This window comes from Notechis scutatus, chromosome 1 (assembly GCF_049901735.1).
Source record: "Notechis scutatus isolate UNSWTSFEM ecotype Mainland chromosome 1, rNotScu1.2, whole genome shotgun sequence".
Classification (NCBI taxonomy): domain Eukaryota; kingdom Metazoa; phylum Chordata; class Lepidosauria; order Squamata; family Elapidae; genus Notechis; species Notechis scutatus.
In genome coordinates, this window is record NC_142009.1 from 70,810,955 (window position 1) to 70,838,506 (window position 27,552).

The 27,552-nt window shown below is 38.1% G+C and overlaps 1 protein-coding gene across 9 annotated transcripts in view; it reads left to right on the plus strand.

Moving 5' to 3' along the window:
• RGS7 (regulator of G protein signaling 7) overlaps window positions 1-27,552 on the plus strand; it is a 177,888-nt gene that overhangs the window by 37,297 nt on the left and 113,039 nt on the right. For 4 of the 9 annotated variants that reach the window (XM_087967382.1, XM_087967395.1, XM_087967390.1 and 1 more), the window contains exon 3: window positions 8,203-8,329. The exons of the other annotated variants lie outside the window; for them this stretch is intronic. In XM_087967382.1, coding sequence (XP_087823508.1) covers window positions 8,203-8,329 — 127 coding nt within the window. The remainder of the gene's footprint in view (window positions 1-8,202; window positions 8,330-27,552) is intronic. 9 annotated transcript variants of the gene reach the window in all.

The window sequence follows — 27,552 nt, forward strand, 5'->3', positions numbered from 1 at the left end:
ATATCTCTCTCTCTCTTTCCATCCATCCATCCATCCATCCATCCATCCATCCATCTATCTATCTATCTATCTATCTATCTATCTATCTATCTATCTATCTATCTATCTATCTATCTATCTAAATTCAAGGTGCTGGTTGTTACCTTTAAAGCCCTTTCTGGCTTGGGACCAGGTTATCTGAGGGAATGTTTCTTGCCAGTCACACCTACCCAACCCATTAGAGCGAGGAGGCAGGGAATGTCCTACCCCTGAGGGAGATACACCTGGTGGGACCCAGAAGAAGGGCCTTCTCTGTGGTGGCTCCCTCTCTCTGGAATATCATTCCCCCAGAGATTAGAATGGCCCCCACTGTAGCACTCTTCTGAAAGGCACTGAAGACCTGGTTTTGCCAGCGGGCTTGGGGAACCCAGAGAGGGATGGGGCCCATCAAATGGCTATTGTGATCTGCTGTGATCAGGGCGGGGGGGGGGAGTTGTTTTTTCCCTCCAAATTTTGTTCTATTGTACTTTACTAATTTATTTGATTCTTTTTGTTAGTTTGTATTGTTTTTTATTTTTTGTTTTAAATATGATTTTACATTGTGTAAGCCACCTCGAGTCGCCATGGGCGAATAGGCAACAATATAAATTAATAAAATAAATAAATACACTGTAGGTGGATGATAACTCATTATTAGTTTATAAAATTGAATATTGAGGGGGGAAGGCAAAATACATTTCTTACTCTCTAATATGGGAAGAGCATATAATCCATTGAACCTGTCTGGTGGTTTCCTTACACAGCTTCCAAATTACGTGAGATGATGCTAGTTGATAGATGTGGCAGCCATTTTTCCCAAAACCTATTTCTGGAGGTTAACTTGAATATTACGTTTAGATTTGTGAAAGCCACATACAGTTTGTCCCTGAATATGAAGGGTACTTTTCAGCTAAGTGCTGGGAGACCAGACAAAAATCTAATATAGATCACCACTCCAGCCAGCTCATTCCTATAACGTGATATTATTCTGCAATAATCAATTCTCTATTAAGCTATCTCATGTACAGTTTGCATATAATTCTTAGCAAGTTGATAGGGTGATAATTCAAGGGAATGCCCTTATTATTTGAAATGGTAAACATCCCATTGCAACCTTACAGTAAGTTATGTTTTTTAATATTTTGAATTCTTGACTGAATTTTATATTGGTAAAAGTTTGAGGTTGATGTGAAAGTCCTTTGAGCTTTTGAACTCTCAATTCTTTTTGTGGTTGGTGTTAGCATGAGTCACTCTAATGAAATCTCAAACCTATTGAAGGACTCTTGACAGTCAGCAATAGTGTGATAAAGGGAGCTAGGCTGGCTCTAAAATGTGTAATATAAGCCACAATAACTCAACCTTATTGCTTCACAATAAAGAAGAGATGGAAATAAGATGTGGTATAAGAAAGAGACAGTGGAAGAATCTTCAGGTTTTGGAGCCAGTCTGAATGAAACATAGGCTGTTTCCAGGTGGTCCAGTATACATAATTAGTAATTTCTCAGGATAACCAAACTTATTAGTCCATTTTTCTCTCTGTTCTCTTAAATGGGATCAGCAACTCAATTCTCCAAACATTAAACATTCCCTAATGCAGAGGTGGTATTCAGCAGGTTCTGACCAGTTCTGGGGAGCCAGTAGCAGAAATTTTGAGTAGTTCGGAAAATCCGCAAATACCACCTCTGACTGGCCCCACCCCCATCTATTCTCTGCCTCCAGAGTCCCAGCTGATTGGCTAGGTCTTCTTTTGTTGTCCTGCACAGGAGAACGGAGCTGGAAAGCAGGTTAGTGGGGTGGGGAGGGAATAGGGATTTTGCAGTAACCTTCTCCCAGGAGTGGAGGGGGGGATGGAGATTTTGCAGTATCCTTTCCCTGCCACGCCCACCAAGCCATGCCATGCCCACCAAGCCACTCCCACAGAACCGATAGTAAAATTTTTTGAATCCCATCACTGCCCTAAATGTGTCCCTCCCTTCCATCCATTCTCCTTCTTCCTATACATGCTGTCAACCCTGAAGCTGACCTGACTGAAGCCATCTTGACAGCATCCTGACACATGTTTTGTTAATTCCCTTGAACATCCTTGCTGTTGTTAATCTGTGAATGGATTTTTTGTATACTGATACACCTATATTTTTGAACACTGGGATCAGGAACTTTGAGTTAAAACTTTGCCGTTTTAATTTTGAAAGTCATTCTGTGTCTGGCTGCTATCTTTTACCTTTTGTATTCAGACTTCAAAAATGAAAAAAAAAACCTCTGTATTACAGAAGTAGGTAGTCTAGATGGTCTATCAGCAAAAAATAAAGTCATATTTCCTTTCATTTGTAGAGGCCTCTCTGCCAACATTGAATATGAGGAGAAGAAATAAATGCAGAATGCAATTATCACTTGCATAATGTCCAAAACATTGCTCTCTTATGGACATTTATATATCTAATAGTATTTTTTTCCTTTATAGGTTCATTCGCAGTTCCACATGCAGGATAAAACAGAAAATCAATAATAAAATGCCAAGAAAACACACATCTATATTTAGCTAAAGAAAGTGGTTTCATTTTAGCCTGTAAAGAAACTAAATATCTACTTCATTGGAAGCATGGATTTAGGGACATATATTGAAATAATGATGCAAAGTGTCATTTTCTCAGCTGGTATATTTGTAAAAAAAATGAAAACATTGCAACATGTCTTATTGCTGTTTTCCTTTCTATGGAAACAGAGTTTGTCCATATAATAATGGTTTCTATGTGACTAGCACATATTACCACATTTATGCTGAGGAAAAATTCCTACAAAAGATCTTTCCTTTGGAAAAGTCTTCCTCTAAAGAGTAATCACCAAGGTTACTTATCTTAAAATAATGAGATCCCTAGATTTTTGTTCCTTTCCATGAGGCCTCAAAACCTTTGAGGTTTTATTGGTTTGGAACTTCCAATGCTTTCCAAATAACTGAAATGGACTATATCAAGTTTGATTACTTGAATTCATCTGTCATTTTTCAAGAGTCTTGATAGTTAAGGAAATTTCTGCTTAACAATATCTTCTTTCTTGTTTCCATTCTACTTCTTTCCCTTTACTTTCCCCTTTCCTTTGAAGTCAATGGTTTTACATTAATAAAACATTGTCGTCTCAAATATACTTCCATTTTTTCCTTTCATGATTTCAACTCAAATTCTGTGTTCAATTTTTAAAAATTATATTCCTGACTTAATTTTATCTAAAATATCGAAGAAATTTACTAAAACATAGTCTACATTTTTCAATAAGGAAATGAAATTAATGTTAAAATACTACATCAACCATTCTTAGGAGAGCAGATGATTGCCCAGGCAATTAGGAAAATGTTGAGGTTGAAAAATCTTTAATTGTCAGTGTTGACACTTAGAAGGGGAACTTTTGAAATCTCAGTGAGATTCTTCCAGGCTGTCAGGACCAGAGCTACAAAGGGCCTCCTCACTGGATTTGCTAACAGAATGTTGCTAAGACATTGGATTTATATCCTCTTTGCTCTATGTTTATCAGCATAAAGCCAGCCATAGGAGAAAGCAAACTATGGATAGAGTATGCCTAGGTTTGTAAGAGGGCAAAACAGTCTGATGAGAATGTCTGGTGATTCTAAAATAGTAATTAACCATTTGGGAACACAGAGTCTTGGGAAGTTATTGACCTTAAGGAAGCAGGAGACAATGGCTGAAAGCAGGGGTAGCAATTAGTTCGCACCGGTTCGAGTGAACTGGTTGTTAATTTTATGGCCAGTTCGGTGAACCGACAAATCCCACCTCTGGCTAGCCCTGCCCAACCCACCCCCATGTGATCCATTTTGGAGTGCAAGGCCCCAGTGGAGGCTCGGGGAGGGTGAAAAACGGGCCTCCCAGAAGTTCTGGAAGGCCGGAAATGGGCAGAGAACTTCCAGAGCCTGGGGAGGGCAAAAACAGCTTCCTGGATGCTTGAGGAAAGCCTCTGGAGCCTGGAGAGGGTGAAAAATGGGCCTTCCGGAACTTCCGGAAGGCCAGAAATGAGCCTCCGGTGTCCAGAGAGGGTGAAAATGCCCCCCGTGGCCCTTTTTGCTCCCAGAGTGGTGCACGAGGCTGACTAGGCCACATCCACCATGGCTACATCCACCCAGCAACCAGGGAGATAACTGGTTAAATTATTTGAAGCCCACCCCTGGCTGAAAGCCCTTCACATGGCAACCACTAATTGCAAATCCCATTTGCCTGCATTGTGAGTTGTATGTTTGTTCCCTTGTGGAAAAAAAAGGCAAATAGATTTAAACAGTGAGAAAGCCAGGGATCTGGAATTGCTGAGTTGAAGTCAGTAGCCTCTTCCTTTATTATGGCAGGGATAGGGGTGATATTCATGCTGTTTTCAGTCTGTAATCAGCCATGAATCATCATGTACAACGGCTAACATATATCAGAGTAGTGAAAGCAATATAAATAAATCAAAGGTCAGAGCACTTAAATAAAGTTTAATCAAGTGAGATAAAGGGTCTTTGATATTGCTCAGAGCTAATCACAGCACATGGTTATTTATTGATGTGAAAATATGATGAGCTATCATAACAAGAAAAAGCATGGCTTTAACAAAATTAAATAGTTCTATCTGTCCTCTTATTATAAATAGCCCCTTATAGTTAATAGATGCCTGTAATATTCAGTTGAAATCATTTCCTAAATATTCCTGTTGCTATAGCACCAAGTGCTGATGATGACATTTACATGCAAAGCACTAAGTGAGAAAATTTGCTGGAAAGTCATTGAAAAATGGTCAAGTTTATCAGCTTGTTCTCAGCTCACCTACAAAACAGCTCATTATGCAAAATTTAAGAACCAAAAGATTGAAGCTGTACATCCAGAGGTGCAATAGAGAGAAAAGAGCCACTTTTATGGCAGCCAACCTCAGCATGGTGAACTTTAATAGTGTGATCCTCAGTCCTGTGATTATATTGGCTGGAGAAAATGGGATTAGGTGGAGGAAGTTTCAAATAGAAATAAAATCTTCAATATAAAATATATTTTTAGAACGTTTCACATATCTTCCCTTTTTGTTCACTAGATTTCTTTCAAATAGTGAAAATTCTGGGGGAAATGTAGATTAAATCAGTTATTTTGAAGAACTGGTCTGTTATAACTGGTCTGTTATAGCAACTATAACATATAGAATAGAATAGAATTTGTTATTCTTTATCTCAACCTGATGTGCACATAGAACAGGGGTCAAAAAGTGTGCAAAGCTATAGTGAGTGACACTTTTTAAAATGTTTCTCTAGCCATCATGAAACCAAGTTTACTATTTATTTATTTATTTATTTGATTTGTCAATTGCTTACAAGATAATAGGTACAAGTATAAACATAGTTATGGATACATGAAATGGATACATATAAGAAAAATAAAAAAGAAACAATAGGACAGGGGTGGTAGGCACGTTGTGCGCTTATGCACACCCCCTACAGACCTCTTAGGAAAGGGGTGAGGTCAATAGTAGACAGTCTAAGGATAAAGTTTTTGTGGTTTGGGGAAGAAACCACAGAGTCAGGTAGAATATTCCAGACATTGACCACTTTATTGCTGAAGTCATATTTCCTGCAATCAAGTTTGGTGCGGTTAACCTTGAGTTTGTATCTATTGTGTGCTCTTGTATTGTTATGGTTGAAGTTGAAGTATTCATTGACAGGTAGGACATTGCAATGTATGATTTTATATACTATACTTAGATCGGACCGAAGGTGGCGTAGTTCTAGGTTGTCTAGGTCTAGAATTTCAAGTCTGGTGGCATAAGGTATTCTGCAACGAGTAGAGGAGTAGAGAACTTTTCTCATGAAATATTTCTGGACTTTCTCAACTGTGTTAATATCAGATACGTGATGTGGGTTCCAGACTGATAAGCTGTATTCGAATATTGGTCTAGCAAATGTGTTGTATGCCCTAGTTAGTAGTGTGATATTACCAGAGTAAAAGCTACGTTGGATGAGGTTAACAACTCTTAATGCCTTTTTGGCTATGTAGTTACAGTGGGCTCTAGCACTTAGATCATTAGAGATGAGTACTTCAGGATCCTTGACAGAGTTTGGATCATCAACAAGGTCTTGACTATTCAGCCTGTATTTTATTTTCTGATATATATTTTTTTGCCAATATGTAAGACAGAGCATTTATTTGTTGAGATTTGAAGTTGCTATCTGTTTGACCATTTTGATACATAGTCAAGGTCTTTTTGAAGGGAAGCAGTATTGTCTGTGGTGTTGAACAGCTTTACATCATCAGCGAAGAGAACGCAGTTGCTCTTAATGTGATCACAGAGGTCATTTATGTAGAGTATGAAGAGAGTTGGTCCTAGAACACTGCCTTGGGGGACACCACTATTGACAGGTATAGAATTTGATAGGACGCTCCCAATTTTGACCATTTGTTGTCTGTTTGACAGGAATGCTTCTATCCAGTTATGCAGGTGTCCAGAGATACCATAAAATTTTAGTTTTAGGAGTAGTTTGTTGTGTACCACTGAATCAAAGGCTTTACAGAAGTCTATGTAGATTGCGTCTGTTGCTTTGCCCTGATCGAATTGTGTAGTCCATATGTTTTTGCAGTGTAAGAGTTGCAGATTACAGGATAGTTTTTTTCTGAAACCAAATTGTTTATTAGCGAGTAGGTTGTTTGTCTCTAAGTGGAGGATAATGGATTGGTTAATAATTGATTCCATGACTTTACAGGTGACGCAGCATAAAGAGATTGGTCTGTAATTTTCCAACTTTTTTTTACATTCACTTCTTCTCATTTCTACCCCATTTTTCTTGTTTGTGTGTGTGTCCAATCTGTTTTCCAATCTGTTGATTCCATCTTCTTTTTATCCAGTTCCACTCAAAACAGAAAGGATGAAGTAATATCCATTGCTCCTCTCTTCTTCTACAACCGCTTTTGTTGCTTTCCTCCAAAACTAATCAGATGTGGGGGCTGCAATGAAAAGAATGGACTCAGATCTATCTATGTTCTTTCTACCAGCAGATGCATCCATCAGATCAGCAATGACCTATAGCCAGAAATAACCCATTTGTCTGTAGGTACCTTCACACCAAACCATTTGTATTCCCCACAGCAGTTAGTAGCAATCTCCAGCTGTCCTTACACCGCTGAAAACAGTCAATTAATGTTCACTCTCAGCTGACAAACAGGAGAGTGAAAAAAATGTTAACCAATCTGCATCCTGACCTTTAAGCTATTGTAGATAATGGTATACAAAAAAAATCCCTCCAAGGGGTGAGGAATATAAACTAGGTAAATTGTGAATGCCCACCCCCATTGTCATGTTTCTACATTAGTATAATGAAGAGTATAAAATCCTATGCTTGAAAATCCAGACACAAATGAATTAAAGGACATTTATATCTGGTCCTGTCAGTCTGGAGCAGGAGTGGGGAACTATGGCCCCTTTTATGACTTGTGCACTTCAATTCCCAGAATTCCTGAGTCAGCATGGCTGGTCTAGAAAGTAGGCAGGCCTCACCCTACGTCGGGGAAGTCTAAGTCCTGCAATGAGTAAGGAACAGAACAATTTCTGTCTCAGGCAATCTTTGAAAGGGGAATGAGTCCGTTCCACTCTTTTGTTTTTCATCACCTCTTAGTCAGGTAAGAAAAAAAAAAGCCCCAACTCAAAAGTAGTTGAAGAATTAGAAGAAAATAGCCATCTAGGAAATAGTTGATTAAGAGTCTGTTGAGTAATTTTATGGATTGATCAAAGTTTGTATCCTGATTCTTCTTTTTTCCCCGCCTGAACTATGTGTGGAGAATATGTATTCCTTCCTGGAAGAGTGTCACTGAGTTAAAGCTACAGGAGCCATGTTATTTCTTTTTCCTTTTGTACCAACTTTCATTTAGTTCCTGGGCCTTAATCCAGAGGTGGTATTCAGCAGGTTCTTACCAGTTCTGAAGAACCGGTAGTGGAAATTTTGAGTAGTTCAGAGAACCAGCAAATACCACCTCTGACTGGAGATTTTACAGTATCCTTTCCCTGCCACGCCCACCAAGCCATGCCAACAGAACCATAGTAAAAACAAAAATTGAATCCCACCACTGCCTTAATCTGCATAATAAAAGCCTTGTATCTCCTTGTAGAAGCACTACTTGCATTCTGACAGGAAAACTCCATGTTGCTAAACTGCCCCCACTTCTTCCTTTGCAGAAGCAATGTGCACAGATGGACTTTCTGTAGAATCAAAGTGAAATGGTGGCAGCATATCAAACAAGCGCTCTCCAGTAATGTGGGAGGAGGATCTAGGTCAGTGTTTCTCCACTTCAGCAACTTCAAGGTGTGTGGACTTCAATTCCCAGAATTCTTCTGCCAAGATGCTGGGATCTAGATACTGATCTAAAGACTGCCTTGCAGAACTAGGGAGTGGAAACCAGTACATTCCTAGGCATGCTTTCAAGCAGCATGCCCCATAGCAATTCATTTAGTGGTTTCCAGACTTTTCTGAGCGGTGAGAAACCTCCAGACTGTGAACAAGCTAGGCCTATGCACATTTAAAAATTGTGCTTACCATGAAGCAGGGTTGTCAAACTTTCGGCCAATGGGACGGAGGCATCATGCGCTGGCCACACCCACGCCCAGTTTAGTAAAAGGAAAAAAAGTTCTGATACATAATGTCACACCGCCGTGATGACGTGAGTTTGACACCCCTGCCATAAAGGATAGATAATAGTATTTTTGCAACCAGGTAGTTTCCTCAACATGTGTTGCTGAAACGACTGCAGGAGGGGGCAGGGAGGTGTTACTTAGAATGTTTGGAGACACCAGGAAAACAATAGTAAAACTCTGGGGAGAAGAGGGATAGAGTAATGGGTGCTAGAGGCCAGGTAGCACAATGAAACAGCAAAAGAATATATCACAAACTCTGAAGAGATTTTTATATGATTCTAGATACTGTATATTGCAGCTGAATGAGAAATAAATCAGCTTAATTGATGAACAAAAAGAAAGGCATGAGACCATCCAGCCGTGGAGCTACTTCTGGAATGGTGAAGAGCATCCATAGTGCTATGCCTTATGGGAGAAGCTTTTGTGTCCCATCCAGAAATGATTCCGTTATTCTCCTATTTCAGCAGGTCAACCACAGATTCAGGATGGTTTTTGGAAACTTCTTCAATTTAAAAACAGTTTGCTCAGCAGTCGAAGCTATAGTTCAAGAAACAAAAGCCAAAATGGAGCGATACTCTTTGTATGGGTCATTGAAGCCTTTTCCTATATTTGGCATCCTTAGAGTATTAAGAAACAAGATGATGTGGGGTGTGTATTTATTGTCAGCACAGTAATTGCAGCCTTTTACGTAGCCAACTAAGCACATTAATGTTTATTCTCATGGTGGCTGTACATACTTTATTCATGAGTGCAATTACTACTACAACATGGGGTAGTATGACACAGTGACTTATGTATAGAGGAACAGAAGGGTCAGTGCAGAGATAAAAAAAGCTTAAAAGTTCTAAATGAGAAACTGTTAGTGGTTATATCATATACGATTTATCTAGGCTCTTATGCCCTTAAGGAGTTCGTGATTGTGATGAGCACTTCCCCCTGACTTTCTACTAGCAAAGCTTGGAATGAAATGCCATATATAGAAAATGGCATCTTGGAGGTACGTGTGGCTCCCTGATTTCCTCAACTACTTAACCCTTTTGTTATTTATTTCATGGATAGATTTATAACACCCATCATTCAGGAGTTCAAGAAAGGCATATATGGCATTCCCTCTGTTTTTTTTTTTTTTACCACATCAACAAGTCTGGTTTAAGAGAAAGTGACTAGACTAAAGGAATGCAGAGAGCTTCTGAAGTTGAGGGTGGATTTGAATCTTGGTTTCCCCAGCATCTTTTGCAAATCATCAATGTGGCCCTCATGAAAACTTTTCCTCATCCCATAGTATATTTTCATGCAAAGGGTATGCCAAAAATTTATGCTTAGTGTTACTTCACATTGGAAGCTAGGAGTACCTGTGGGTCAGATTTATATTAAATAGGATGTGGGGGAATCATATGGAGCATGCATAAGCAGATAATCTCAGGCTATTGATTAGTCAGCTTGGATTTCCAGTTTCTTTTGTAAAAACTCCAGTTTTCCATAGGGATCTTTTATATTTATGGTTTTAATGGCTAATCCATTCATTTAAGCTGGAGATTCCAAAGATTCACATCATATATTTTTCCAGGTTTATGAAGCTGCTCCATAAAATACTCCCAGTTGTCTCTATATGCACAACTATTTTGCTTTGCAAATTTGAAGCAAGATACACTCCTGTGTATTACAGTATATGTATTAAGAATTCTACTTGCAATATATACAGTGAAGATTGCTTTGCTCTCTAGCCTAGCCTAGCTTCTAGAGGCTAGAACAATTTGTCATGTAATCTTATGTCAGAATGCTGAAATCTGATCTTGAGAGTTGAGCAATTGCACCAGGCCATCAATAAAATATAGCCTCATTAATACAACTATGGACAGTTCAAAAATGACTTGGAAAACAGACTGCAGACTTGATGCAAACCCAGAACGTCTCAGTTATTCATTTAAGCAGGCCACTTTGCTAGATTTCTATGTGAGCCTGAGAAAGAAATGCCACCCCTGTAAAAATGTAATGCAACTCTTCAGGCTACACTGAAAAAACTATGGTTTTTTAAAAGGCTGCTTTTAAATTAAGGCCACTATAATAATAATAAAAAAAACAATCTCCCCTCTGTAGTGTGAGGCTTCTTCACTTCCCACCTAGGCACAACTTTAGTTGTTCTGATTTACTGGAATAATAGAATAACTGAGTTGAAAGGGTCTTGGAAATCCCCTGCTCAGGCAGGAGACCCTATTCCATTCCAGACAAGTGGCTGTTCAGTCTCTTCTTAAAAACCTCCAATGATGGAGCATCCACAACTTCTTAAGGCAAGCCATTCCATTGGTTAATTGTTCTCACTGTTAGGAAATTTATCTAGAAATTTAGTTCTAGGTTGCTTTTCTCGTTTTTTAGTTTCCATCCATTGTCTTGTCTTGCCTTGACTTCTGGTGCCCTGGAAAATAGATTGACTTTCTCTTCTTTGTGGCAGCCCCTCAGATATTGGAACACTGCTATCACGTCACCCCCTAGTCCTTTTTATCACTAGACTAGACATATCCTATTCCTGCAACTGTTCCCAGGGGTGGGCTGCTACCTGTTCGCACCAGTTCGTGTGAACCAGTAGCTAATTTTATGGTCAGTTCAGTGAACTGGCAAATCCCATCTCTGGCTGGCCCTGGCCACCCAGCCCCACCCCTCCCAGGAGTCCTCACACATCTCGTTTTGGATCGCAGGTAAGGGTGGAGGCTCGGGGAGAGTGAAAAACAGGCCTCCCGGAAGTTACAAAAGGCCAGAAACAGGCCATTTCTGGCCTCTGGAGAGCCTCTGGAACCTGGGGGGGCTATTTTTGCCCTCCTGGAAGCTTGAGGAAGACCTCTGGAGCCCAGGGAGGCCATTTTCACCCTCCTGGAGGCTCAAAGAAAGCCTCCGGAGCCCAGGGAGGGTGAAAACACCCCCCCCCGCAGCCTGTTTTTGCTTCCAGGCCAGGGTGGTACAGGAGGCTGACTAGGCCATGCTCACCATGCCCACACCCACCCAGCAACCGGGCAGAGAACCGGTTGCTAAATTTTTTGAAGCTCACCCTGGACCGTTCCACATTTGTTTTAGCCTCTATCTCCCTAATCATCTTTGTTGCTCTTTTCTGCACTCTTTCCAGAATCTTTTTTTTTATAATATGATGACCAAAATTGGTCATTCTAAGTATGCAGTATTCTAGGTGTAGTCTTTCTAAGGCTTTGTAAAGAGGTACTAATAGTTCATGTGATCCTTGATTCTAGCCCTCTGTTAATTGGCTTTTTTCGCTGCTGACACATACTGCTGGCTCATATTTAAGTGATTGACTCCCAGATCCCTCTCACAGTTACTGCTATTGAGTCAGGTTTCACCTAATCTGTATCTGTACATTTGATTTTTCTTACCTAAGCATAAAACCTCAGTTTTCTCTACATTGAATTTCATTTTCTTAGATAGGGCCCAGTGTTCAAGGTTATCAAGATCCATCTAGATCTTGAACCTATCTTCTGGAGTGTTGATATTCCTGCCAGTTTAGTGTCATCTGCAAATTTGATGAGTTCTCCTATTCCCTCATTTACATTGTTTATGAAGTGTTGACGAATATTGGGTCTAAAACAGAAACTTGGGGTACCCCACTTACTTACTTCCCTCCACATAGATATAATTCCATTAAGGACTACACAGTGGGTACAGTTTGTCAGCCAGTTACAAATCCGTCTGGTGGTAATGCCATCTACCCCACATTTTTTTTTTAGCTTATCAAGAAGTAGGTTGTGGTCTACTTTGTCAAATACCTTACTGAAATCCAAGTGTATACGATGTCTGCTGCATTTCACTGGTCCACTAATTTAATCACTTTGTCAAAGAATGAAATAAGAAATTTAATCTGTTTTTGACAAATCTTTACGGGCTTCTGTTTGCTTGCTTCTGGTGTTCACAGATCTGTTGCTTGATCATCTTTTCCACAATCTTCCCAAGTATTTATGTCAGACTGATTGATCTGTAGTTTCCTGGATCTGTTTTTTTGAGGTGCCTCTTCTAGCAAGCAAGTATTATTGTACTTCCCTTGTTATTGTCTAGCTGCTGCTGGTGTTCCTCAGGACTAAGGAACCTTAACTCAATGTCTCAGGTTGAAAACTTTTATATCAGGGACAAGGTAGCAAGGTTCTTTCTCTGCTAGTTAATAGGGTTTATTTCTTTGGGTTGCTGATGTTATGAGCCTCTTGGTGGGCCTCTTGGTTCTCCTGAGGAAGGCGACATAGCTAGAAGAACACTGTTATCCAGATCCTGAAAGGTTTATTAACTTCTGCCTTAAAAGAATGTGTATTGGTCTTCAAGGTAGTGGTGTTGCTTTAGTCATATGGCTAATATTTAAAATTTTGAAAGATTCTAAATAGTTTAGAAAAAGAGGCAAACCTCTGTGTGTGTGTGTGTGTGTGTTTGTGTGTGCATGTGTTTGATTTTATCTTGTTCTTGTCATTGAATTTTCTTGGCAACATTTTCAAAGTGATTTGCTACTGCCTTCATCCTAGGTTTGGCCCAAAGCCATTTAGCTAACTTAAGGCAAGATTAGAATTCACAGGTTCTAGTCTGATGCCTTAACCAAGACACCAGTCTAGCTCCCAAGGTTTCTTTAGCGGAATCAAGGAATTTGCAAGTTTGCACAGCTGAAGAGAACATAGAAGTCTAGTAAATTACCTAATAATCATAGGTTTTCAGCAGAAAATTGCTTCTCCTGCTTTGAGGTATATAATTATGAGAAGTTGGATTTAAAAATTAGGAAAAAAACACCGGGTTGAAAACTGGGACATATGAAACATATGAAACACCTATTGATAGAATTAGACATTAGACATTGACTCTCTTTGCAATACTCTTCATCTCACCAACAGTAGCACTAATTAAGGAGCTTTCTCTTGGCAAGATGAAGTTTGCATCTTTCTCTTGTGATAAAATCAACAAATTTTCTTTTTTGTTTCTTCACGGAGATTATTGAGATTTAAGATCTGAGGATTTATATAATTCGAATGTTTCAGAATATAATGCAGTACCTGGAGAGAAGAAAAAGAATGAGGGAACAAGATATAATGAATAATGAGGGCTTTCTCTGTAGGCTGCAGAGGTGGTATTCAGCAGGTTCTGACCAGTTCTGGAGAACTGGTAGTGGAAATTTTGAATAGTTCGGAGAACCAGCAAATACCACCTCTGACTGGCCCCGCCCTTATCTATTCTCTGCATCCCGAGTCCCAGCTGATTGGCTGGGGAAGGCATGGGATTTTGTAGTAACCTTCCCCCAGGAGTGGGGAGGGAATGGGGATTTTACAGTACCCTTCCCCTGCCACGCCCATCAAGCCACGCCCACAGAACTGGTAGTAATTTTTTTAAAATCCCACCACTGCTAGGCTGAAAAACTCCAAATTACCACTATATGACAGCAAGGAGATGGAGAAAACCCTATTCTTCATTTCCCTTTTATTGGTCATCTGAATTTTGCAGTCCAAAATATGATAGCCCTATAATAACTCAAATATCATTATATAACAGTCCTAATCCATGTTGAGATTTCCATATGTATGCCATGGTCTGATTAAAAAATAGAGAGTACGCTATACCATAACTATTCTGACCTTTTGATTTGGTTGGGAGAAGTTAGCAAAATTTCTAGTTTGACCTGCACAAAAAGAAACATTTCTTTTGTGTATTTAACTCGAATCATTATGTATTTGTATCATTATGTATTTAACTCAAATTTTGCAGCATTAAGGCTCCATTCTTAAGTTGTTGTTTTTTATCTTAAACGTTTTCTTAAACTACATTCTTTATGGGTCCTCCCATAAACTGGGGCATTCTTGACCTGAGGACTGGCTGTATTTTGATTATAGAGTGACATTCTGATGAAAAAGAGCTGACTTGTGGTTTCTGAGTTAGCACTTTGCTGTGGAGATGCAAGGATATCTTGCTGAAGACCAAGCACATTCAGAAAACATGAACACTATACTGGCAGGGGTGGCGAACTGTTTGCTGGCCAGGAGTTGCAAATTCTCTGAAGCTGAAAGGAGAGAGACACACGGCCTTCTGGTGTTGCGACATCACTTCAAGCAGTGGTGTGATTTTTGCCAATTTCTTTGCAGTTTTGGAGTGATTGAATGGCGGGAATGAGTCAGAGGCTTCTAGGAAGCAAGCCTTTCCATTTCCACACATTAACCTCCTAAAAAGCAAAATTGTTGAATTTCAGCAGGATCATTTGGGAAATGGTGTGTCTCCCAAAGGCTTCATTCATCCAATTCCACCTTTTTTGTTGGTGAAACAAAGAACATTGGAAAATGAGTTATTTTGTACTGAATTTATATTGCATGATCTTCCTCCTACTGGGAGGGAGTGGCACTTCGCCCATTTGTGGGCTGCATCAACAGAACACGGTGCTCAAGTCCTCAGGTACGGACTATCTCATTTCAGTGAAAAGTAGGGAATTCTTTAAATCGAGGAACTAACTAACTTTCTTGGCAATTGCAACAAAAATTACGGTGAATTAGTGGCAAAAAAAATATCAGTATGCATATGAAATTATTTTACAGCATCAGGAAGGCTAATTTCTCCAATTCAGGAATATGCTGAAATGGTAAAAAAAAAAAAGCCTTCAATGTGTAACTGATTAAAGTCTTGTTGCTGGCAGGCAGTAGGGCATGTGTGTGTGTGTGTGTGTGTGTGTGTGTGTGTGTGTGTGACAATACTAATTAAGGTTTCACAGCTGAGCTCCAGCTGTATGTAATATTTATTAGAGAAGCACTATGTCACGAAAGCTAATCAGGAAGAGAAACTGAGTAAATATTAAAAAAATCAGATAATAATAAATTTTAAGGCTATGCCTGCTGGACGGAGGATGTGAGGACAAAAAGGAGGACACGTTCTCCTTATATCGGATGTCTGGTAACCATGCCCAGTTGAGACACTAGAACCATATTTATCTATAGGAAGGCCTCTGGATCCCACATGGGTGATAGAGAACATCTTGAAGCTGGTTTAACATTTGTAAAATGGATGTTTGGCTATCCTTTGTGGCAATCATGTTGTGCATCTAACACAGTGATGGGATTCATTTTTTTTTTACTACTAGTTCTGTGGGCGTGGCTTGGTGGGCGTGGTGTGGTTTGGTGAGCGTGGCAGGGGAAGGATACTGTAAGATCTCCATTCCCTCCCCACTCCTGGGGGAAGGTTACTGCAAAATCACATTCCCTCCCCACCCCACTAATCTGATTTCCAGCTCTATTCTCCTGTGCAGGGCAACAAAAGACGACCCAGCCCATCAGCTGGGACTCGGGAGGCAGTGAATAGATGGGGGCAGGGCCAGTCAGAGGTGGTATTTGCCAGTTCTCCAAACTACTCAAAATTTCACTACTGGTTCTCCAGAACTGGTCAGAAACTGCTGAATACCACCTCCGGTCTAACGGCATTTTTGAGAATGTCCAGCAAATATTCTCAGAATTACCAATACAATCCTTTGTATCTTTGCTTGCAATTTGCTAAGGAGTATAAAAACAGACATATCCTTTGTACAAGGCATTTTAAATTCCCTGCTAACTGGAAAAAAAATTGAGCTCTTAGAACCATGATGGCGAACCTATAGCATCCACAGGTGGCACGCAGAACCATTTGTGCGGGCATATGAGCCCCAGCCAAACTTACCTCACTGCGTATGGAGCACCTCCCAGCTGATTTTCAGCCAATTTGAGGCCTTTTTCGGCCTTTCTGAGGCTCGAGGGAAGCCTCTGCAGCCTTTGGAGGCCGAAAAGTAGACCCGTTTTGTCACTTCCTGTATTTCCAGAAATACCGGAAGTGACGAAATAGGCCCATTTTTCAACCTCCAAATGCTGCAGAGGCTTCCCTCGAGCCTCTGGGAGGCTGAAAAAGGCCTCAAACGGGTCAAAAAAATTAGCTGGGAGGCACATGGATGCACAGTGCAGGTAAGGGGCAGGGGATATTGTGCACGCATGCACAGGGGGCGGAGGAGGACCCACACACATTGCCTTCTGCATGCAGTTTTCACCACGGGAGTCCAAAAAGGTTAGCCACCACTGTCTTAGAATATATGACTTTTTTTCCTAGTGGGTGATACATTTTTTGCTATTTATATGTTGTGCTTTGCAATGCTATGCTATTTTTACCTGCAAGAGCTGAAGAGGGTGGAACAAGTGTTGAATATATATTACTTGTGGGGTGGTGGTGGTGTTGTTTGGACATTTTTTTTAAAGCGGGTCCTCTTATGATGGTTTGGAAAAAAAAATTAAAATTCCATGGAAGTGGGTGCAGTTTTAAAAGCCCCATGGGAGCATGTCATGCCTAGTTTTTGCTCTTAAAATAAATATGGAGGTGCCAAATATTGAGGGTGTAATCCAAGGAGGATATAATGACTACGAAAATGGGAATGGGAAGGATAGGGGACCTGATGGACTAGCTTGCTCATTCCTATGATAAAAGAAAATATCTGATGATCTGAGAGTAAAACCCACTCACACATACACTCAGAGCAGATCTATGGATTATTTATGAGGAAATGTCAGAAAATCTAAATAGTTTGAGATTAAGAATTTGGATTAATATTGTACCATACATATCTTAACTATGATATAGGGTAGTAAATGTCACTGAAATTAATGCCACAATGCTGTGCAATGTATTTAGATGTAAATTAACTATTAAACAATCTATTTTTCAACTTGTTGGAATAGCCAATTACCAGGCAAGCAAAGTAAGTCTAAATCAGAGGTGTCAAACTCATGTCATCATGGCAGCATCACGTGACGTATCGGGACTTTTCCCCACTTCACTAAACCGGGCGGGGGTGTGGCCAGCACATGACGCATCCAGCCCATGGGGCAGGAGTTTGACAGCCCTGGTCTAAATGAATATGTACTGTAATTCAAATAATCAGTTCAAAGGGATCCCTTTGAATTGACACAGTCTTTTCAATTGTATAGGAAAGTGCCAAATGGATTAAAAAGCTGAGATCTGGTAGCTTTTTTTTTTTTTTTCATTTGTACAGATTAATTTTCCCATAATTATTTGGAAATCTGAATTAGATCATTAATCAAATCAGCTTGAAATTCTCCATCGAATCAATTTACTCTTCAAAATTAGTAGGAATTCACACTGATTCTAGACTGATTTGCTTACCCAGGAAAAATAAAGGTAATTTCCTCTTACAAGTACTATTGCAAGCTTTCACATTTCTTGCATGGGGTGGTTAACATAAAAAGCTTCTGTGACAGAAGAATCAACAAATAATTCATAGGAACAGTGCAGATTCAGATTTATGACCATTGTGCTGTTTGTACCAGATGAGCGATTCTGATTAATTCAGAATGTAACACTGGCACTTTTTCAATGGGAACCACATTATCATAAGATAGATTTATGGTGTATCCTGTTTCTGCTTCTCTCTCTTTTCTTCCTACTCCTCTGAGTTTATGGAACAAGGAAGGATTTCAGTCTGGCAACTGCAGGTACTGTTGGTGCTGGGCAGCCAATGAAGCCTACTTCTTGCTCTTCTAAACAACAGTGTTGCAAGTGGATCAGTAAACATGAATAGATTGCTGCTTCAACACATTATTGTTGTCATTGTTTTATTATCATGGCATTCTTTACACTGTTTTTTAAAATGTGAATTGCAAGATTTATTGCTCTAATTACATGCCATAAGTTCAGCCTCTATTGATGCAAAAAGCAAAATTGGTTAATTAAAAAAAAGAAGTGCTTTTCTGGCTTCCCTGAAAAACTGCGGGCAATACTGTCATTGATGGCTTGGCTGAACCAGCTTTCTCGTTAGTCCTGAGTTTCTGTTTTTATTGACATGACATGGTTGCTATACAAACTAAGGCTTTAAACAAAATTAATACAAACTTTTCAACTAACTTGGTTTCTTCCTGGTATGATAGTTAGCCTGGCTGGGAATTCAAGGAGTTGCAAACTTAATATCTCATGAGGATGTGTTAAAGATATTGATTTGAACAAGTGGTGAAATACATGCAGTTTTAGATGTCTAACCTTTATAATGTGTAGGTCAGAGCATGAGCAAATAGAATGATTTAAGCAGATTCCATTCTAAGAGACCTGCCATAAACTGTGGTTTATTGCTCCAAACATAAATTAATAATAGGAACAGTTATAATTATTTCTCCAGGGAGTAAAGAACAAAGTACTGTATTTAACCCCCATTTTAACATCTAAATGCTGTAAGGTAAAACATGTCATGTAATAGAACAAGGTTTAAATTTCATGGTAATCATGGCATACACCATGATTGATTGTGTTTGCACATCAAGCTAAACCATAATCCATGGTCTGCACAAGTACTGCAACTGGATTTGTTCAACAATCTAAGCTGCAAATAAACATGTTTGGTTCAATGTGAATGATGATTCTAGATAATTGTTTTGTTTTCCTGTCAGGCCAAGCCACAATCTAATTAATTTGGTTTTGGCCTACCCTGATGTTGATCCAGCCAACCATGTCTTAGTCAAATTGTGGTTAAACAAATTATGGCATATCAGAGTGTAAAGCTGAACTTTTTGTTGCACAAACACATTATTCACATACTTTCACAAGACCCGAGAGTCCACATAAGGATTCCTATAACAAATAATCTGTAAGAGGTAGCTAATAAATCATTAGCTTAACTTAATTAGTGCCACCCAAGAGATCATAAGCATGATTGCATCCTCATGAAGCTTCACATCTGAGATTTGCTGTTGAATCTACAGCAAACCAAACTTTGTCATCTAAATGCTGCAGAACAAGAGTTGAATATAACTGCAAACTTCCAACTCGGCTGCCTCTCCTAAACATTGTCGCTCTTGGAGCACTTCTGACAAATGAGCCCCCAAAGATTTATGATGCATAAGATGCAGCCAGCTATGAACAGACAGTCAAGCATTTTCTTAATCTCAGTGGCTCTAGAATGCTTCACTGATCATTTTTAATGAGTTACATAAATGGTATTTTGTGCTGGTCTACCTGTGCAGTCTGCTTAGGTTAATGATTTTTTTTTTTTTTTGCAACTTCCATTAGACTCGGATGATCTGCATAGCTGTTCAATCCCATGAAAATGTTTTAGTGAAATGGCTTTCTAAAAAGCAAAGTTTTAGCATCTTTTGTTTTTTATGGGGTTTTTGAATGACGATACCAGCATGACTTTCAAAATTAAGAAATGATATTTTATACACAGAGACATAGAAACCTATTTTAAAAGCTCATTTAATTTTCCCATTGTTTATTTAGCACATTTTGCTTCTTTCTTGCACATTTATAAGTAATTGTAAACCCCCAACTGGTATCATTATGACAATTTGCATGCACTAAATTATAATTCCTTACCTTAAATAAAAAAACAAAACACTGGAAGCAAAAATCACATATGCTTGCTGGAATAATTTGGATATTTAATTCAAGCATCCCTTTTCTATAATCTGTTCAGGATTTCTTTCTTGTTGTTTCCTTTATTAAATTATATTTTATGTGCAAAAAGAAAAAAATGAGATAAAAAAGAATTTACCCAAAAGAAGATACTTTTCTTGAATTCTGATGAAAACATATTCATGTTGTGTCATATGATTCAATTACTAATAATGAACTTTGATTGTTATGAAAAAAGGAAATGTATAAATAAATATACATTTCAAAGTTCTAAACAGTCTGCAATTAAGACTTCTAGCAATGATCAAATTGAAAATGAGGTAATTTTTTCCAACCATTGAATATTCTTTGAGCATCAGGTTTTTTGTGATAAAAAAAATAAACAAGGAGTCTTTTCAACTGATACTGATCCCCTGTTAGTTTCCTACCATTGATATATAATATAACAGAATATGATCGGCTACCAAAAGAGAAATAGAGATTTCCATAATAACATTAATATAGGAAACTTATATCCAAAGCAGAGTTACTATAACAGAAATAGCATCATCTGAACATATTTTTCTATCTTCATTCCTCTTCTTTTTGTTTCTGTGCTTTAATAAATTAAGTCTTAATGTGTTTTTTTAAATTATAACACTGTGTGATTGGGAAAGTGTATAATATTGTAAAATAAATAAGTAAAGAATCATATGATTCTGTAGGACAGATCTCTCCTTGAACAGTTTCCAAAAATATTGTTTGTTAGGTTATGTTCTACAACATATTTTCAACGCTGTACAAAAAAAACATAAGTAGTTCAGGTTGCAAAATAAAAACTGATCTGTGCATTAAAAATCATAAGGTTTACCTCTTGTTGAATCTTAATAATGTTTATTTAAATTATTTATATATCACTTCCAGTTTAAAAAAAGCACTTTGCAATAATTCTAACAAAAACAATTGGTCAAAATAATTGGTAAATATATACAAGATTTTTTTTTTATGAAAAATAAAATAATTTAAGCAATAAGGTAAGTGTGAAGACAATAGGAGAAATTAAAAACAACCATTGAGCTTCTATTTAAGTAACTGAATTGTATTCAAAATTGCATGCCTAGCAAATGTAAATTCTTGTAAATACCTGTTGCAATTAAGGGATTTCCTTTTATACTAAATTAATTAGTACCACCCACATATATCTATGATATTAAATACTTGTGACAGTTTCAAAGCATACCATAAAGGTTATCTGGAATGCTCTCATGCTTTGATACTATATGCTGCAAAAACTACAATATCAATACATAAAAACTACAATTAATTGTTATTTATTTTGTTCCTTCATTTCACTTCCCACGTACATATGTGACATACAGCCCCAGCAAGTCAACCACTCCTCACTCTTCAGCCTAAATGTTTTCCCCATTTATCTTCTTTCAGTACATATTATACTAATTAGAACATTACTTTCTAATTTATCATTAAACTGAAACTTTGAAGGTGACACAAAGAGGAGAGGCAAAATTGTATTGACATTATTTAATTTTTATTTATACTTTTAATTATATGTAAAGGAAGTTAAATACAAGTCATTTTTAAATCCTTATTCAATGCAGTTCTTCAATATGGACCTGCCTACTCTAAAAATATGGTCCAGGCTTTCTAGTCCAGGGTCTCCAACCTTGGCAACTTTAAGACTTGTGGACTTCAACTCCCAGCTGGCTGAGGAATTCTGGGAGTTGAAGTCCACAAGTCTTAAAGTTGCCAAGGTTGGAGACCCCTGTTCTAGTCAATGGGTCTGAAAAAATGTCACCAGTTCTTGATTTAAATGGCTAGAAACAAATTAGTGCACTTTGCCTACCTTGAAAATAAAATTTTGGTCTTGAAGAGACCAATGGACTCCAGTAGTCATTATGGATGATGTGCTATTGTGCATGACAGTAAAAGTCCACAGTCTCTCAGCCTTTCCGTCTTTGTTCTTTCCAAGCGGACTAAGACTGCACGCCTGTAGGAATGGGGATGGCTCAGGGTTTTGATTAGCATTTAAATATTCATTTGTAAGATATCTGTCTTGGGAACATGGGCATTAAAAGGAACTTCTCTCTATAATTAAATTAGTATAATTTTTCATGGAGATATGCTATTTCACCGTTGCAAGATGTTGTGATCTGGTATGTACCATTTGTAATGGCAATATAATTAACATTAATAAATAATATCAAAATAAAGAGCAACAGACATTTAATTTTACATTTTCAGAGTGCCTTAAAAATATTCAGATCACAATCTCTCATAATGTTCTTCTTGTTTCCTGGAATCAAGAGGTGGTACTTACATACACTGTTCTAAGAGAGGTACGCATGCATTGCTGATAATCAACTTGAAAAAAGGGGCATTTCTAATATCCATACAAAATGATTTGGCATGGGACATTACTGAAATTAAATCATGCTTTCAATATTTTACTAGTACCCTCTATGTAATTCTGTTTATGTGCTAATGTCCAGCCCTATTGTCTTCAGATAATATACCAGCCTTCTTGCTAATCATTTTCTACAGGCAGAAGTTATTTAGCGTCCAGACCTCTGAAAATAATTTGCCTTTTCTGAATAATAATTTCCTCTGAAGGAATGAAAAAGCTAAATTATGTCAACTTGCTAACAGTAAATCGGCGTATGAAGGAGCAGTTTATAAATCAGAACTGTTTGTGTGAAAAAGATGTGATTTAAGAGATTGCTTCACTCAAGCCATCTTCTAGTCTTTTCAGCAGAATGCCATCAATCAATCGAACCAATAGAATTTCCCCCCCATACAATACATCATAGTTTTAATATGTGTGGTAATTTTATATAGTTACATTTTAAATTATTTCTAAACCTTTTAGAGTTATACGGTGTTTTGAAAACTGTTATATTTGGCCACACTGCATTATGGTTGGAGTCAAAACAAAATAGTTAACTCTGGCATGGGAAATATTTAAATGTTAAGTAGCTATTCCCTGTATTTTTTCATAAATTCTGAAATACTTTTGGTAGTACTATTCAGAATGCTTCTTTGCTACAATGAGTGGAACCATCCATACCCAACCAAGACACTCATCCAGAACAATCCCAAACTTAATAGTAGTGACATCTTTCAAGAACTTCAGGAGAATCCAACTGATCACTCTTCCCTTGTTCCTGCAGGTCAAGAAAAATTAACATAATACACTTACACTGTCAAATTGAGGCCTAACTTTTGATTGAATTAGATCTAGAACTGATTGATCCTTAGGGGCTAATTATCAGGTGTGAAGAGTCAGTTTCAATTCAGATTTATTCCCTAAGCTATTCCCACAACGATCTAGTCAACTAACAACCAGCACTAAATTGGTGCTAGACAACAGTCAACAGAATTCAAGGGGTGACTGGAGTTGGATCTTTTGTGAACATGCCATGATGATTCTAGGCTGAGTCCTCTCTTGACTCTGCCTCCAAGTTCTACCTCTTCTCTTACACTGATTGAAACATAGGAGGGATTATTTTCCAAAAGGATCTATTTACCTATATGAATACCACCTTTTTTAAAATAGGAGGCTAAGGCAGCGCATGCTAAGGTCTCCTTTGTATTATCTTAATAACTCTTGGAGGTCAACTGAAATGGAGGATAATACTTAACTAAAGTTGTCTTGAGTACTGAAGACACTGATTTTTATTTTATCTTTCTATTCAGTTATTCAGCTGAAATTAGAAGAATTAGTTAGTAACTACCAGGTCTGCTGGAAACATAAACTTGGAACTATCCCTGTACTTAGGCAGCAATTTAACTACTATATCACAGCAGTCGTAACCAAGGGAGTATTAATGTTACATAAATCTTATATAATGTTACATAAATTGTTATGTCCTTGCACTCAAATGCTAATAGTATAATTAATAATTTTAACCATCTGCTGGATTTTCTCAGTATTTCACTAACAGCTTGTGCAGTGTGTATTATCTTATTGTTCAGATCTGAAATGCATCTAATATTGACAGGTATGTGAAAGTTACTGTAGATGTATGACAGTCAAGGGTATATGTTCATACATTGCTAATTGTATATATGGAAGAATTCATGGAGCTAATTCAGGTTTCTATCCTGGCCATCAGTGCTGAAGCAAGAGGGTAAGTAGGAAATTAAACTGAATGTCTTGAGAAAGGTAGGGATTTCTGGTATAATCTGCCACCAGAAAAATAGTAATAGTAATAATAATAATAATTTTAAAAAATCTGCAAACTTCCTTCAATTCTCATTGAATTTAAAGAACAGGAATTTGATTTCCAATTCATTTCCATTTTTTTAAAAAAGAAAAGCATTTCTAATACCCTTTCATGAGAGGTATGTGCTATTCTTGCGTCTCTTTGGTTATGAGGCAGCCAAGGCTGTGTGTAGACTTCCTCTTGTTCATTGTACATTGATTTCTCTGGTAGGTTGTAGCCTTTCTGACTTCCATTCAAATTCAAAGGTAGGGCATTATGAAAGAATCACATGAAGAAGTGTAGTCAGTCAAAGCGGCTTCAGTGAAGTGGGTGTGGAACAACAAAAAACATGGGTGGTGACTAAAGCTTGGGGATGGTGAAATCATTACCAAATCAAACTGGCTGTAAAAGAGTTACAGGTATGCTAGATATAGCTATAGAAACATGCTCCTTATGAATTTTTATTTGCAAAAGTAATGACAGTTGCAGGACCCTTCTAAAAGCAGGCTTCACCTCAATCCTCAACTCCACTTTTCTTTTTATAGGTGGCATTTTCATAGAATTTAAATTTACTTTTAGTCATCCAACTCATTATTGGGAGTAGGGACAACCATTTCAGACAAAAGGTTGTCCAATCTCTTCTTAAAAATCTCCAGTGTTGGAGCATTCACAACTTCTGGAGGCAAGCTGTTCCATTGATTAATTGTTCTAACTGTCAGGAAATTTCTCCTTAGTTCTAAGTTGCTTCTCTCCTTGATTAGTTTCCACCCATTGCTTTTTGTCCTGCTTTCAGGTGTTCTGGAGAGTAGGTTAATTCCCTCTTCTGTGTGGCAGCCCCTTAGATATTGGAACAATGCTATCATGACACCCAACGTCCTTCTTTTCATTTCATGAGGATATTAGCAAAGGAAAAGAAAAAAAATCCCATGCCCCATGATCTAAGCATTTAATATAGTTCTTTTTGCACAACCCTGCAAAAATATTTCAATAGGAAGGATTACAATCACTGCAAGTCAGTGCCTCAGAGGCACAGAAGGATATTGAGAAAGCCTCAAAGAGAACTGGCAGGATTGTGTACCCTATTTACTTTCTGGTGTTGATCATCCACCAGAGCAACCAAAGTATTATTAGTACTAGCAGTATTATGCTATCTGAAACAAGACTTATTTACTCTAGTATTCTGTCTCTCACATTGGCCAACCAGATGCCTGAGTTACCTTGCAAACAGGAAAAGGAAACATACCCTTCTTCTCATATCATTTCCATACAACTGGTATTTGGAAGCAACTGCTCCCAATCTAGAGATTACAGGGTGATTGATTATGTGCCATCCAGTTGAGGTAAGCAATTACACAGATGGTTTTTTTTTCTCCATGATGTATATCTCTAACCTGGTTTTTCAGGTCTTCAGTGATATAATCATCATCATTGTAACTGAGTCCATCCACCTTGCTGCTGATCAGCTCTTTCTATCTCTCCCAGCATAGCCTCATCCAGAGAGCAAGTCTTAGTTCATAATATGTATGAAATGAAAAACAAAACACAAGATTCCCTAGTCTCTTTAATGTGCATTACTAAGGAAATATGTGCAAGCCAGATTTTGTTCAGTGGATCACTCAGAATAATAGATTTAAACCTGGTTTGATTTCTTTACAGATTGTTGATTTCATTTTCTCTTTTCCCTTCATTGTTGATGGTCTCTCTTTGGGTTTACACATGCTAGTTGGCCATTATAATGATACCTGCAATCACTAAGCGAAGAAGAGAATTGCATGAATGAATCATATCAAACATTTCAGAGTACATAGGCTGCACATGATTACTCTGATTGAACCCAAACTGAATCAATGGCCTAAATACCTGCCATATTTGGTTTGTTTCCCATATATTTAACCACTATATAAGTTGTCTATTTATCACCAGCTGCAGTTTACTGTTCATGTTGGATGGGAATAAGTAAGTTGGGTGAAAGCAAGCAATCACATCTGCCCATGTTGTCCATGCAGCAGCAGGTGAGTTATTTCTAGGAAACCTCTCTGCTTTTCTAATACTTTTGTGCTAATAATGGTAGATGTGCATATTCAAGGCTACACATGAGTGCACAATTACTTTGGAAAAAATGGCAACAATAATTGACTGACCATCTCCATGGCTTTGCTGCTTAGGATGCCATAAGGTTATATTAGCTACTTGACTGTTCCATCTGGAAAGGGGAAAATCTAATCTCATTTCCGAAAATGAGAATCGGTGACTCCAGAGTGGGAAGAGAGGAGAACAAATGAGCTTTGGCCACTTGATAGTCTTTAAATGTACTAAAAAAAGACATTTTAAATGAAATTGGCCATTTCATATGACAGATTATTTCACTAGCCAACAGCTTGTACAGATAGGAAAATTCCTCCTGATGTTTAGGAGGGAACCACTCTTACATTTTTAACCCAGTAGTTCTGTTTCTGACCTTTGGGGTAGGGAGAAAATGTCAATTCTCCCTGAAGGGTAAGACAACTCATTAGATAAATGAATTTGAGATGAGACTTCAACTCTTCTCATTCATCTCTCTTTTGTAGGTCAAACAAATCCAGATCCATAGGCCGTGATTTACAAACTCTATACTAGCTTGTTAGTGCTCCTCTGAAAAATTTGCCCCTGTCCCTTTAAAACTGTAGTGTCCATAACTGGACATAATATTCCAAATGGGATCTTACCATCAGAATGCTAATATTATGTCCAATCATATCCAGAGTGGTACATTTATTTCTTTTGAGTTGGACTGTTAATGCAAGCAAAAAAGAAGAAACGTATGCCTTCAAATAAGTCTTGCCTCCTAGCAATGGCCTGGCAAGTCCCTGGGATTTTTTGGCAACATTTTTGAAATTGATTTGTCCTTGCCTACTTTCTAGGGCAGAGAGGGAGGGAGGGAGGGAAAGAGAGAGAGAGAGAGAGAGAGAGGCCCAAGATCTTCTAACTGGCTTTGTGCCTAAAAATAATTTAGAGCTGTAGATAAGTGAGCTGAAATGAGTGGGATGGAGCTTTAGAGGAAGAAAAGTTAAAGTTATGCATCTGGATGGGAAAAATGAAAGGTACGTGTGTACGATGGGGATCTGAATATCTTTATTAACCATCACCTCATATTTATAGGAATCAGCAGCATGAAGCCAATGTGATGTTGATGTTACTCATAGTCTTCCTATTTTTAACTTGGTAACATCAACATCACATTGGCTTCATACTATATTTGGTTAGAAGCCTTATCAGTGAAAGGTAGAAGATAAAGATGTCCCTGCAGATTTTACTATACTAGGGTAAAATT